General features: G+C 41.0%; 1 protein-coding gene across 1 annotated transcript in view; it reads left to right on the forward strand.

Moving 5' to 3' along the window:
* The window catches only part of ric1 (RIC1 homolog, RAB6A GEF complex partner 1), a 218,438-nt gene that overhangs the window by 92,041 nt on the left and 112,830 nt on the right, over positions 1–13,567 (forward strand). Inside the window, exon 3 of the mRNA XM_043715245.2 lies at positions 11,434–11,513. Within this exon, the coding sequence (XP_043571180.2) occupies positions 11,434–11,513 (80 nt within the window). The remainder of the gene's footprint in view (positions 1–11,433; positions 11,514–13,567) is intronic.

The raw sequence follows: 13,567 nt of genomic DNA on the forward strand, positions 1-13,567 counted from the left end.
AATGGCAGTCAAAAATCTGCTGCTTCTTGTTTTTGCTTTGTGTGGTGATTTCATTTTTGCTCCAGCAAAAATATAGTGTAGTGCCTGAAATCTTACAATTTCAGCATGATTTGTGAAGATTGCATCACACCTGAGAAACCTGAGCAGAATTATAAGCAATTTTGGTGGAGGTGTAAAATCATCAAGAAAGTGAAGTAGACTAATTGAATTGGTAAAAATACACAAGGGGATTTCAATTGCAACAAATGAAGATGTCCACTTTGGGTTTACAAAGGATAGACTAGAGTAATTTCTAAATGGTGAAAAGTGGAAAAAGTGGAAAAAGTGGAGATCTGAGACTCAGTGCCCAGATACATAGATAATTTTTAATGTCAGGATCATGTACAGATAACAGTCAAATGGGCAGATGAAGCGCTGATCTTTCTGTATTAAAGATTTGAATGCAAGATAGTCTAAGCATTTGTACATTTATACAAAGCCCTGGTTATACCCACACCTGAAGTACAGTTCTGAGTGAAACATCCTGGGTAGAATATATTTGACCTCAGAGAGAGGGTGCTGCATAATAACTACAAGTTCAAAATGAAATTATGAATTGAGATTACGCAAGTCTGAGTTCTCTAGAATGGTTGTGACTCAGTTGAATTTGATTTTAAGAGGAAATAATGGGTAACATAGACTCCCAAGCCACTGGAAATGGTTTCTCTCCAAGGTCATGAGAATAGTCCAAAGTTAGAGTTGGACCTCTCTCGGGGTAATGTTACCAAATGTTTCTACACTTAAAGAATGTCAGAAGTTAGAACTGTTCTGCAGTTGATAACTGATGCAAGGTCAATTGTTAATTTTAGAATTGAGATTGATAGTTTATCAAAAGTATTACGGGTTAAGAGACTAGTGCATTGCTTCTGTTGTTTTTTTAGAAAGTTGTCACCTAGTGTTTAATTATCTTTGCAGCAGGAGATTTATTTGGAGCCTGGTTAGTTTTTACCAGGTCATCTTCCCTACTATTTTTCTTTCCTTTGTAAAGCAGGGATAACAGCTGACCACTTTCAAAGGCTGTTAACTTAGAAATACAGTGTTAATATTTCAAGTTTAATAAGACTGAAGAGCCCCTCTCTCAATAGATGTTGCCAGACCTGCTTAGCTGCTACAGTGTTTTTTTATATATTTCAGATCTCAAACACCTGCAGTACTTTGCTTTAACTTAGTAATGTGCTTATATCACTACAGTGTAGAAAATAGAAGCAGGAGAAGGCCATTTGGCCCGCTATGCCATTCAGTTAGATCATGGCTAATCTATCTCAATGCTATTGTCCTATATTATTCCTACTTCTGTTGATTTCTTCCATATCTAGAAAACTGTTGATCTCTATTGAACACAGTGATTGACCCTCTTCAGCCCTTGACACAGAATTCCAAACTTTATTGCCATTTGAAGAAATTCCTCCTTATCTCAGTTCTGATAACCTAGCCCTTATTCTGACACCAGGCCATGTTTCTAGACCTTCCAGCTGTTGAAACCTTCAGTGCTATTAATTTCTCACATACTGTTTTGTTTTACTGATAATTTATTTCAATTTCTCGTCTCTCTAATCCCTTGGTGTTTTCACATTTCTGGGAGTTTTTGTATCTTGTGGGACCTTTCCAAGTTTGAAGAGCAGGGAGTTCATCGACATCATTAAAATGTCATGAACAGGTACAGAAAATAAGCCGGCGAATGACAAAAATGGCAAAACAAAGTGCTGGCCTTGAAGTAGAGTATTACAATGCAAGGTGGCAGATGTTTTGCAATAACTATGTAAAGTCATGGTTATATCACACTGAGAATACAGGAAGTAGTTCTGAGTACTGTACCGTTGGGAAAGTATATTGATCTTGGAAATGTTATTGTGCCTATACCAGAATGCTCCAAAAGAAGAAAAATGTGGATGCTAGGTTTCAGAAATAAAAACAAAACCTGTTCAACAATCTTGTAGCATCAGTAGAGAAAGAAACAGTATGAATATTTCATTTCTTTGACTTGTCATCAGAATGATACTTGAATTTAAAATAAATTATGAAGGGAGAAGAACACTAGAGCCTATTATCAGATATCTCAGCAGATACTAGGAATCAACTCGAATTGGGTTAAGACCCAAGACTTGAAAGGTTAGGAATAAACGTATAATAAACTGAAATGAGGTGTTTGCTGGAAACCATTGCTGCTGGAGGTGGAGCATTACTTTGGCACTATTTTGCATTTAATTTTAGTTTACTCCTCCTTGCTCCATGAACTGTACACAGTCAGGACTTCAGAATGGGTTCGTGCATCCTGGCACAGCTATTTCCTTTAATTGGCAGTGCATTTTCTGGGCTGCACTGAAGGATAAACTGGAAGTATTTTAGATAGGAATAGAGGTAGTTCTGCTATAACGCCGTAATTACATTGCCGCATGATGCTATGTTGTAGAAAATCGTGCAGCAGAAATAGTGAGGCCTATGGGAAAAACAGGGTTAGGGGCGAACCACCAAAAAAAACCCAGTAAAAATCGAAGCAAAAATACTGTATAGTGCAAGTCATCAGAATCTTCAACTGATTACTCTCAATTGGCATCTATACCTACTGGCTGCACTCCATTCTAGCCAGTCTTCTGATCCCATCCAATAGTAACACTGCACAAGTCAGATCCCAGAATGAAACCTGCCTTGATGAACCAAGGGCTGAATCTTAATTTCTTTGGTTAAATGTCGAGTTTTTCAGAGGGTTTCATATTGTGATGCTTGGCATATCTGTCACTTTATTTTACAAAATCTGCCTGATTTATTAACTACCCCATCCTTTGGTGCCCCTTCACGAGAAAGCTCATGAGCCAACCAATTACGTGATGCTGACGTGGAGTCTAGTCCTCTGTGAACTGTGACACCTAGTGCCAGGGGTGAGAATTGTGTAACAGCGAATGGGAGTTCATTTCACTGAAAAAAAGTCAGCAATTTACAAATCGTGTTGCAGACAATTCGTGTTTAATAAATGTGTGTTTTGGGAGAACTACCTGTAATCTCTACTGTCTGGAACTGGCACTTGACTGAAAGTTTAGAAATGCGCTTTCAAACCACATTCAAAATACATGTGAACAAAACAAATCATCTCCAAGTATCACCAAAATTAAGTGGAAAATTCTTTGAGGGCAAAAATTGGAGAAAAATCACCCCTGTCAATTGAATGGGAGGAAATGGTGAAGAACGTTTCCACTCATCAGCTGGTCTCCCATGATTGGTGCTGGTGGATTCACTGATAGGGAGTGAAAAAACCTGAGTGAGCAGCGTGCACCTTATGTTAATAAGTACTAGCAATAAGGGAGTTTTCTTGGATTGTCTGCTCGAAGTGCTGGGAACTAAGGAGTGGTGTGAAGGTCTGGAAACCTGAAACCTCTTTGCTGAAGTCAGAAAGGAGGAGCTTTTGAGATAAGAGGAGAGGAGCTGAGATCTGCTTTTCTGCAAGGTAACCAACTGTCTGCTGGATTCATGGGAGTTGGGAGGGAGAAAAGAGGAAGCTGCATAGTTGTGGGAGAGAAGAGGGACGAACGTTGTGAGGTGGTGGGAAAATTCGAGGAGGCTGAGGTAAGGGATGCAGTAGCAGACAAGGAAACCAAGGAGGCTGCAAGGTGAGTGAGAGAGTAGGAAACTGCAAAGAAGAGAGAACTGTCTTCAATCTGTCCACTAAGGAGTATCAGGCACAGACAGACTTGGGAAAACTTAAAATTTCTGAAGTAATTAATTATTTGCAAATAGTATCTCTAAGGCTACATGCCTTCGGGAGTTATTCTATGAGGAAATATGGTGGTTACAATTATAAAGTGCACTGTCCGTTGTTAAATTTATATCTGAGATGCAGTAAAAAGTGTGTTTTCATCCAAAATAACTGACCACATCCACCCACCAAAAGGATCCTTGAGGGCACAGCTAATGTGATTCCATTGTAAAATTAATATATTTTAAACAAGCAGTTACTACACTTTTAACTGTATCTCATATAAATTTAATTAAGCACACAGCATTCATTGCAATTGCATCATCTACATGTTCTCTCCCTCCTCCCCCCCCACCCCCGAATAGGAGAATTCTATTTAGTTTTAAACTATGTTAATTTGCAAATAATTCATCACCTCGGTGATTTGAAGGTTTTTTAAAAAGTTACTAAATGTTTCAGCCTCCTCTTAGCAAATAATTGTGGAAGCTGTCAACCAGTCATACTCTGTTGTTTGGTTACTGAAGGTCACAATTAATTATCAGGATATTAAATAAGAAACATTAAACCCCTGGATAGCTGACAAACAGCCTTAACTGATAATTTGTTAAATTAATATCTTTTTGTTAGCTGTGTTTTGATGCTGCCCAATTCCATCAGGGAAGGTGACGACCTAGTAGTATTATCGCTGGACTGTTAATTCACAGACCCAGACAATGTTCTGAGGATCTAGGTTTGAATTCTGCCATGCAGATGATGGAATTTGAATTCAGTAAAAATCTGAGTGGTCTAATGTAACCATTGCTGATTGTCAGAGAAACTTATCTGCTTCAACAATGTCCTTCAGGGAAGGAAACCATGAACTTTACCTAGCCTGGCCTACTTGTGACTCCAGACCCAAGTGACTGTTAAATGATCTCTGGGTAGTTAGGGATGGGCAATAAATGCTGGCCAGCCAATGTCTACATCCAATGAATTAAAAAAAGAGCAGAACAACAAGTTAAGTTGCAACAAAAGTTTTTTTAAATGGCATTGCATCCTGAAACACTAACCTAATGACCTGCTTTTGGCAGTAGTAACATAGGAACAGCTGTAGGCCATTCAGCCCATTAAGTTTGGCCTATCATTCGAATCCATAGCTGATCATTTATCTCTATGTTAAGTTCTCACCCCATCTCCATATGCCTTAATGTCATCAGTATTTAAAAATCTATCAATTTCTGTTTTGAACCTGTTCAGTGGTTGAAATTTTCTTCCCCAGAGCGCTCTGAATGCAAAATGATTCCCCACTCACTGAAGAAATTCCTGCTAATCTCAGGTTAGGGGAGTGCCATTTATGTCCCCTGGAGTAGAGCCACGGGAAACATCCTATATATGTTACACCCTATAAGAATTTTGTAAGTTTCAATAATACCACCTCTCATTCTCAAAAGGCAGACCCAGGTTTTCCCAATCTCTTCTCCATTAAAGAATATATTTTTTGCAGAGCTTAATTGGGTGAACCTCTAAACTACTTTTATGGCAAGTGCATCTTCCTTTTAATAAGATGATCAATTCTGTACATTATACCATATGTGAGGTCTCATTAGAGTTCTGAGTAAGTGCAGCAAAGCATCTATCTCTTTGGTACTCAAATCCCCTTGAACTGAATACTATAATAGCATTTTTGTTCTAATTGTTTACTACACTTCCTAACTTCTAATAATCTGTGGACAAGGACACTCTGATCCTTTTGGGCAATTGCACTTACCAAACTTTCACCACTTAAGTTTTAAGTAGGATTATCCATTCACTTTGAATCTTTAGTTCTGATTTTAATCCATTTCATACGTGAGCTACTTCCTTCTTCTCAATACCAGATGATTTGTAATTAAGTTGCACTCAGTTTTATCTGGTATAGGCTAGTGTACTGAAAATATAACCATCAATTTCTGATTCTCTGACCTTCATGTACAGTAAGGATATCTTTTACACATAGGTAAAAGAATAGAGGGAATAAAAGTCAACATCTGATTAAGCATTACTGCTTCTGCAGCGAAGACCTTCACTTCTTAATGAAGGTTTCGCTCCTTTTTTGTCATTTATTCAAACAAGGTGATTTTCACCTTAGCTGAAACTTTATTGCTGGAACAGCACAGCAGGTCAGGCAGCATCCAGGGAACAGGAGATTCGACGTTTCGGGCACAGGCCCTTCTTCAGGAATGAGCAGAGAGTGTTCAGCAGGAGAAGATAAAAGGTAGGGAGGAGGGACTTGGAGGAGGGGCGTTGGAAATGTGATAGGTGGAAAGAGGTCAAGGTGAGGGTGATAGGTCGGAGTAGGATGGAGGCGGAGAGGTCAAGAAGAAGACTGCAGGTCAGGAAGGCGGTGCCGGGCTGGAGGGATCCGGCTGAGACAAGGTGGGGGGAGGGGGGATGAAGAAACTGGTGAAGTCCAAGTTCATCCCCTGCGGTTGGAGGGTTCCCAGTCGGAAGATAAGACGCTCCTCCTCCGACCGTCGGGTTGTTGTGGTTTGGCGGTGGATGAGTCCAATGACCTGCATATCCTCGGTGGAGTGGGAGGGGGAGTTGAAATGCTGTGCTACAGGTTGGTTGGGTTGGAGGTGGCGGAAGTGACGGCGGATGATGCGCTGTACATGGAGATTGGTGGGGTGGTAGGTGAGGACCAGTGGGGTTCTGTCCAGGTGGCGGTTGGAGGTGCGGGGCTCAAGGGCGGAGGAGCGGGAAGTGGAGGAGAACCAACCCAACCAACCTGTAGCACAGCATTTCAACTCCCCCTCCCACTCCACCGAGGATATGCAGGTCATTGGACTCATCCACCGCCAAACCACAACAACCCGACGGTCGGAGGAGGAGCGTCTTATCTTCCGACTGGGAACCCTCCAACCGCAGGGGATGAACTTGGACTTCACCAGTTTCTTCATCCCCCCTCCCCCCACCTTGTCTCAGCCGGATCCCTCCAGCCCGGCACCGCCTTCCTGACCTGCAGTCTTCTTCTTGACCTCTCCGCCTCCATCCTACTCCGACCTATCACCCTCACCTTGACCTCTTTCCACCTATCACATTTCCAACGCCCCTCCTCCAAGTCCCTCCTCCCTACCTTTTATCTTCTCCTGCTGAACACTCTCTGCTCATTCCTGAAGAAGGGCCTGTGCCCGAAACGTCGAATCTCCTGTTCCCTGGATGCTGCCTGACCTGCTGTGCTGTTCCAGCAATAAAGTTTCAGCTTTGATCTCCAGCATCTGCAGACCTCACTTTCTCCTCGAAGATTTTCACCTTAGACTGTTCACACTTGCTTTGTTCTTGCATTCATAGACTGGGTCTCCCTGGTGCAAAAGAGAAGCAACCTCTGAGTAGGAGATCCAGCGAGCAGTTATGAAAATAAGTGCTAGTGATGAAGGAGTCACCGTGGAGCCTTTAGTGGTATGCTGGAGGGACTTTGTGCTAAGGCTCGGTTAAGAAGCCATCTTGTGCAAGGCTGGATTTAGGATGAATTTGCATTAAAGCCACGGTTCCCATCGAGGGGAGGACAAGGAGAGGAGGTTGTTACAAAGGAGAGAGAGATGTTTTAAACCTGTCAACAATGGAATGCTCACCTAACTCGAAGGCAGAGAAAAGTTAAATTGCTGGCATAAAATGAATTATTTATAAAAATATGCAGAATCTTTAGTTTCTTAGAAAATATGTAGTGGAATCTATTGTAATGAGTACTGTCAATTGTTAAATTAAATCTGAGATGCAGTAGATTGGGTTGCCCTGTAATTACGTGACTAAATTATTGCAGTTTTGCGCATGTGCAATGGAGTCACTTTCACTCTGACCTCTCTAGTCTGTCCAAGATATTTTTAGGGTAATGCCAATTTTCTTTGTGTAGAAGGCTGTGTCAGTTACTTTGAATAAAACTTTTCTGGTAAATTTTATACATGTTGCTTTGTACCAACTTAATACCATAGTGTCTAGGAAATAAGTGTTTTCCTTGTGATGTACCTTTAAGTTCAATTGTTTTCTTGGTGTGGAGGTCCCTGTATTGAACTGGATTTGACAAAGTCAGAAGTCACATGGCACCACGTTGTCATCCAACAGGTTTATTTGAAATCACAAGCATTTGGAGTATAGCCTCTTTGTCAAGTTGAGAGAGAAGAACATAGACACAGAATTTATAGGCTGAGAGCTCAAAAGATCATACAAATGGTTTTTTGAATGTCAAATAATAAGTCTCTGCAGGTGGTCAAGAGCGTCAAACGGAGTGAATAAGGTAGTCAACTGCTGAATAACAAGCGAAGGGATGACCTATAATGTGATTAAATGAGGCATAGAGGTAATAACAAAAAAGTAAAAATAAAGTGATGTTGAAGACAAACCAAATGACTGGAATAACATGATAATTATAAGATTTGTATGCCGGGAGTCTAACAAAGTAATAAATTCAAAACTGTACAAACTAGTTAAGGTAGGATGATAATTTATCAAGGTGGTGGTGATAAAACAAGGCAGTAAGGAAGATTTTACAGATTCAGGAGTGTGGTAGGATCACATGGAGCACGACATGAACCAAAGATCTCATTTGAGGCCGTCTTCATGGTTATGGACCTTGGCTATCTGTTTCTGCTTGGCAGTTCTGCCTTGTTGTGTATTTCGAAGACCACTTTGGAAGACATTTACCCAAAGATCAGAGGCTGAATGCACTTGACCGCTGAAGTGCCTCCCAACTGGGAGGGAGCATTCCTGTCTGACGATTGTTGTACGGTGTCCATTCATCCGTTGTCGTAGTGTCTGCATGGTCTCACTAATATACCATACATCCTTGCCTGCTGTGTATGACATTGACAACATTGGCCAAGTCACATAAGTATCTGCCATGTCCATGGTGGGTGGTGTTCCCACGTGTGATGGTAGTGTCCATGTCAATGATCTGACATGTCCTACAGAGGTTGCCATGGCAGGGTTGTATGGTGTTGTGGTTGATACTGTCCTGAAGGCTGGGTAGTTTGCCATAAATGATGGTCTGTTTAAGGTTTGTTCGTTGTTTGAAGGCGAGAAGTGGAGGCATTGGGATGATCTTGACGAGATGCTCATCATCATCGATGACATGTTGAAGGCTGCGAAGAACATGGCGTTGACTGTCCGCTCCGGGGAAGTACAGGATGACAAAGGGTACTCCATCGGGCATATCCTGTGTCTGTCGTCTGAGGAGGTTGTTGCAGTTTTTCGCTATGGCACATCAGAACTGGCAATCAATGAATTGAGCATTGTATCCTGTTCTTATGAGGGCATCCTTCAAAATCTTTAAGTGTACATCACGTTCCTCCTCATCTGAGCAGATCTTGTATATTCATCTGCTTCATCCTTGTCCACAGCGTCTTCGCTTTTGGCGACCAGTTCTTCATCCAGACACTCACAACAGCCGTGGGGGTCAAATTTGCATCCTAATATGCCAACATTTTCATGCACAAGTTTGAGCAAGACTTCTTTGCTACGCAGGTCCTCCAACCAGTGCGATTCATCAGATACATCAACGTTTTCTTCCTTTGGACTCATGGCGAGCAATCACTGAAATAACGACAAAGCAATATCAACAAGTTTTATCCCATCATAAGACTTACCATGGACTACTTTTCAGAATCGGTCTTATTCTTGCACACATACATCAAGGATGGATGCCTCAGTACCTCACTCGACCACAAGCCCCTGGATAACCTCTCAATGCTGCACTTCTCTAGCTTCCAACCTAAACATATCAAAGAAGCCATTTCCGACGGACACACCCTAAGCATACACAGAACCTGCTCAGGTGAGGAGGAAGACGATGGACATCTAAAGACTTTGAAAGGCGCCAACATAACAATGGGATGCGATGCTCAACTCATTGATCGCCAGTTCCGCCGTGTCACAGTGAAAAACGACAACAACCTCTTCAGAAGACAGACACAGGATACAACAGATAGACTTTGTCGCCCAGTACTTCCCTGGAGTGGGGAGGCTTCGCCATGTTCTTTGCAGCCATCAGCATGTCATCATCAATGAAGATCAGCATCTTGCCATGTTCACCCCTACGCCTCCACTTCCTGCCTTCAAACAACCACCAAATCTTAGATCATCATTTGTAGCAAACTACCCAGCCTTCAGAACAAAATCAACCACAACATCACGCAACCCTGCCATGGTAACCTCTGCAAGACATGTCAGATTATCGACATGAATACTTGCATCACTGGTACACGGCAGATACACATGTTTCGATCTATGTTGTACACTGCAGGCAAGGATGCACCAAGGCATGGTATATGGCAAGGCCATGCAGACACTATGACAGCGGATGAATGTACACAGCGCAACAATTGCCGGACAGGAATGTACCCTCCCAGTTGGGGAATACTTCAGTAGTCAAGGCCATTCAGCCTCCGATCCTCGGTTAAGCGTCCTCCAAGGCGGCCTTTGAAATGCACAACTGTGCAGAATCACCAAGCAGATACTGATAGCCAAGTTCCATACCCATGAAGACAGCTTCAACCCTGATCTTGGGTTCATGTCGCGCTACATGTGACCCCACCACATTCTGTATCTGGAAAATGTTTCTTACTGTCCTGTTTTGACACCATCACCTTGATAAATTATGATCTCTCTATTTTAATAGTATAGTTTTGTATGATTTATTCTTTGGTTAAACCTTTTATGTGCAACTCTTGTAATATGTACTATCATATTATTCCAATCATTTGGTTTGTCTTCAGCATCACTTTATTTTTAATTTTTTGTTATTACCTCTATGCCTCATTTAATCACATTATAAATCATCCCTTCACATGTTATTCAGCTGTTGACACTTTACTCATTCCGTCTGACACTTGATCACCTGCAGAGACTTATTATTTGACTCTCAAATCACACTATTTGTCTGATCTTTGATCTCTCAGCCTATAAATTCTGTGTCTATGTTCTTCTCTCTCACTTCACCTGATGAAGGGGCTATACTCCGAAAGCTTGCAATTTCAAATAAACCTGTTGGACTATAACCTGGTGTCATGTGACTTCAGACTTAATTGTTTTGTTGGCATTGTCATCAATATGGTTATCAAATTCTAATGAGAGTCCAAATGCACTCATCAACACAAATGTAGATTGTGTCACTACATGATTGGATCACCTAATTAATGAGTTGGTGATAAATAAAAAGTATCCCTGAAGGCAATCTCAAAAGTACCCTGTGAAAGTACTATCAAACCTCTCTCACATTTCAAGTGCAACCCTTTGCAATTTTACAGAGCATTATCTCTGCACATTAATGCATCTGTTACTTTGTTTTACTGCTCTGTAAGAATTATAACCTTGTGAATGGGGTCTTTTTCCTTGTTATTTTCAACATTAGTGATATTGTAAAGGGAGCAAATCCAGTTTGCATATCTAGAAATACTTTTTAAAAGTAAAAGTTGAACCTATTATCAATCGTCAAAAAGCTTCAAGCACAGCTAATAGTTGCTGATGCATGATTGTTATAATGATCATTTTAAAGAACTCAATATATTAAATGTCAGTAGAAGATAATTGTAAAACCTGAATAAATAAGTTTGCATAAGGACATGGCTAATTTTGTTGACTGATTTTCACCCTTCACATTGAAATTTGTATCATTGCAAAAATGCTTCCATTCTACTGGGAAAAATGACTACGTGAGTGAAGTTTTTATTAAGTATTTTGATTTCTATTTCTTTCAGACTACAAATGGATACATCTTACTCTTTGACATTGTGTGCTCAGGACAAGAGAAATGCTTATATGAACCAGTATATCCCAAGTAAGTTTTAACTTTTAATTTTGAAATGGGAGTGGTATTCCTTTGATACTGATCTTTGGTGCAGGATTATCTGTGAGTTTAACACTGCCAGCTAATCTCAGTTTGCTTGCAGAAAAGTATGGAGAGTTGTTTTGCAAAGATTTTCAGCTTCCACAAACACATTTTCTCTTTCCGTTTCACCCATAAAGTTATTGCTACATTACAGCATACAATCAGAACAATCAATACTTCAAGCCAGTGTAGCTGGTATTCTTAGTTTAATACAATTCTGGAGAGCAAGTTGCAGTACCCTATATTGTGTTGGTTGAGCTGGTTGGAACTGCTTTTCAGTATATCCTTCTTGCTGTGAAATCAAACAAATAGTAAAGACGTCATTTTTGACGATAATTCGGAGCCATTGTGGAAGTAATCAAGCTAGGCATAAATGTGTATTTCAAGTTCTAATAATGGATGGAAGTGGAATTATTCCAATTTTGCTGTGAGTGGTTCTGCCTGGTCAGTAGATGCAGTATGTCACCTCTCAGGTAGGACCACATGACAGGTTGCAGATCGAAATGATACTACTAAATATGATTTTGATGAAGGAAGGGAAGGCATGGTGGTTAAATTTGCATATGGTGCAAAAATAGTTAATATTGCGAAGTTGACATGAGTGTGTGGACAGCTATAGATAGATTGAGTGACTGAGCAAAAATCTGGCCGATAAGGGAATGTGGAAAATGTATCATAATTCAGTTTGGTTGCAAGAATTAAAGTAGAATGTTACTTAAACAAAAACTGACAAGATGCAGAGGAATTTAGGTGCGCAAGTGCATGAATTGCAAGTTAGCAGGCAGGTACAGCAATTAATAAAAAAGACTAATGGAGTGCTCTCGTTTATTACAAGTGGACCTTGACATAACTTAAGCTGTACATCCGAACTTTTATGGCGAATTAATGAGTCTACATCTTGAGTATGGTATGGTCAACTTTTAAGGAATGATGTAAATAGATCATCATTAGATGAGGTTAGAGAAGGTTTGCGAGATTGATACCTGAAATGAGGGATTGTCTTGTACAGATAGATTAAACTGATTGGACTCGTTTCCAATAGAGTTTAGGAAGTGAGCGGTGAATTGGTCTTTTAAAAATCTGGGAAAGCTGGATGTAGAAAGGACTCATTCTTGTGGGTGAGTCCAGAACTAAAGGGTTAACCTTTCTGAACAGAGGTGAGGAGAATTCTTTTCTAAGGGTATGAACATTTGTAGCGCTCTGACTAAGAAGGTAATTAAGATAGGGTCAAGCTGGGGGTGGATGGATGGTTAGGGAATTGAAGGTCATTGTGTTTGGATGAGCATGTGTGGAATTTGAAGCCTAAATAGGCCAGTCATCGTTTTTTAAGATTAGATTCCCTACAGTGTGGAAACAGGACCTTCGGCCCAACTAGTCCACACCGACCCTCCGAAGAGTAACCCACCCAGACCCATTTCCCTCTGACTAATGCACCTAACACTATGGGCAATTTAGCATGGCCAATTCACCCAACCTGCACATCTTTGGATGGTGGGAGGAAACCGGAGCACCCGGAGGAAACCCACGTAGACACAGGGCAAATATGCAAACTCCACACAGTTATCGCCCGAGGCTGGAATCAAACCTGGGACCCTAATGCTGTGAGGCAGCAGTGCTAACCACTGAGCCACCGTGTCACCCCTATAAATGCCTATTGGACTATAAGCTGGTGTTGTGTGATTTTCACATTGTACACCTCAGTCTCACATCCAAATATTGACAATGACCAAGTGTTGAAACTGAGTAGGGGCTGGCAACTGTGTTAAATGTAAAGAGGCCCCAGTGAGATTAGAACTCATGGCCTCTGGTTTACAAGAGCAGTACTCTAACCGCTGAGTTACGGGGCCTGGCTATCTTGTTAAATGGCAGAGCAGACTTCAAGTGCCAAATCACCACCTTCATCTCGCAGTTGGTATGTTTGTGAGTCTCATTAGCTTTATGCAGCAGATCCAAATTCCTATAAAACTAATCAACGATCTTTGATTTAGACCCATATAAGACCT

The sequence above is a fragment of the Chiloscyllium plagiosum genome, unplaced genomic scaffold (assembly GCF_037043375.1).
Source record: "Chiloscyllium plagiosum isolate Xiang-an unplaced genomic scaffold, Cpla_swu_hap1 HiC_scaffold_2, whole genome shotgun sequence".
Taxonomy (NCBI): domain Eukaryota; kingdom Metazoa; phylum Chordata; class Chondrichthyes; order Orectolobiformes; family Hemiscylliidae; genus Chiloscyllium; species Chiloscyllium plagiosum.